The sequence below is a fragment of the Conger conger genome, chromosome 6, assembly GCF_963514075.1.
Source record: "Conger conger chromosome 6, fConCon1.1, whole genome shotgun sequence".
NCBI classification, from domain to species: Eukaryota; Metazoa; Chordata; class Actinopteri; order Anguilliformes; family Congridae; genus Conger; species Conger conger.
In genome coordinates, this window is record NC_083765.1 from 53,635,618 (window position 1) to 53,636,273 (window position 656).

A 656-nucleotide genomic window follows, 5' to 3' on the forward strand; every position below is an offset into this window, starting at 1 on the left:
TGATGCAAGTGTGTGTGTGTGTGTACGTGGTTGTGTGTTTGTTCAGTTTGTTCAGTCTAATGGGCACCGTTTAGTGTAATTCATTGGCTGTGCAAAGCAGAAACTATAAGAATGGATCCTGCTCTTTTACTGCTCATACTTTCCAGCCTGGCTTGTAAGTGCCTCCAAGATCTTAAATTACAATGCCATATTTTAAGTGTAATATCATTTCACTTCATCAGCTGAATAGATGCTTAGCAATGTTTTAACTGTGCTACATTTCAACATCATGAGCAAAACGTTTTTTCACAGACGTCCAGTGTCAGTCTCAACAGAAGGTCTCTCAGTGGCCCTCACAGACAGTGGTGACCCAGGGCTCCTCTGTGGAGCTCCAGTGCAGTCAGAGTGGCTCTGATACCTACATGTTCTGGTACCACCAGCAGAGCTCTACAGGACTACAGCTTGTCATGTTTTCTGTGTACCTGAATGAGCCAAAGAGGGGAGAGAACATCAGCGCTAGATTCACCAGCACCAGACCGAAGAGTGAGAATATCTCTCTCAGTATCACTCAGACTGAGGAGTCTGACACAGGTGTTTACTTCTGTGCAGCGAGTCCCACAGCAAGTGACTCTGTCCCTCCTCCTGCAACAAAACACAAGATTATTAGAGTAAGCTGA

At 45.1% G+C, this 656-nt stretch overlaps 1 gene segment (V, D, J or C); it reads left to right on the forward strand.

Moving 5' to 3' along the window:
* The first annotated feature begins 111 nt into the window (after positions 1–111).
* Positions 112–656, forward strand: LOC133131599 (T-cell receptor beta chain V region C5-like). The segment is given in 2 exon segments: positions 112–154; positions 292–656. Coding segments are annotated over 2 exon segments (408 nt in total).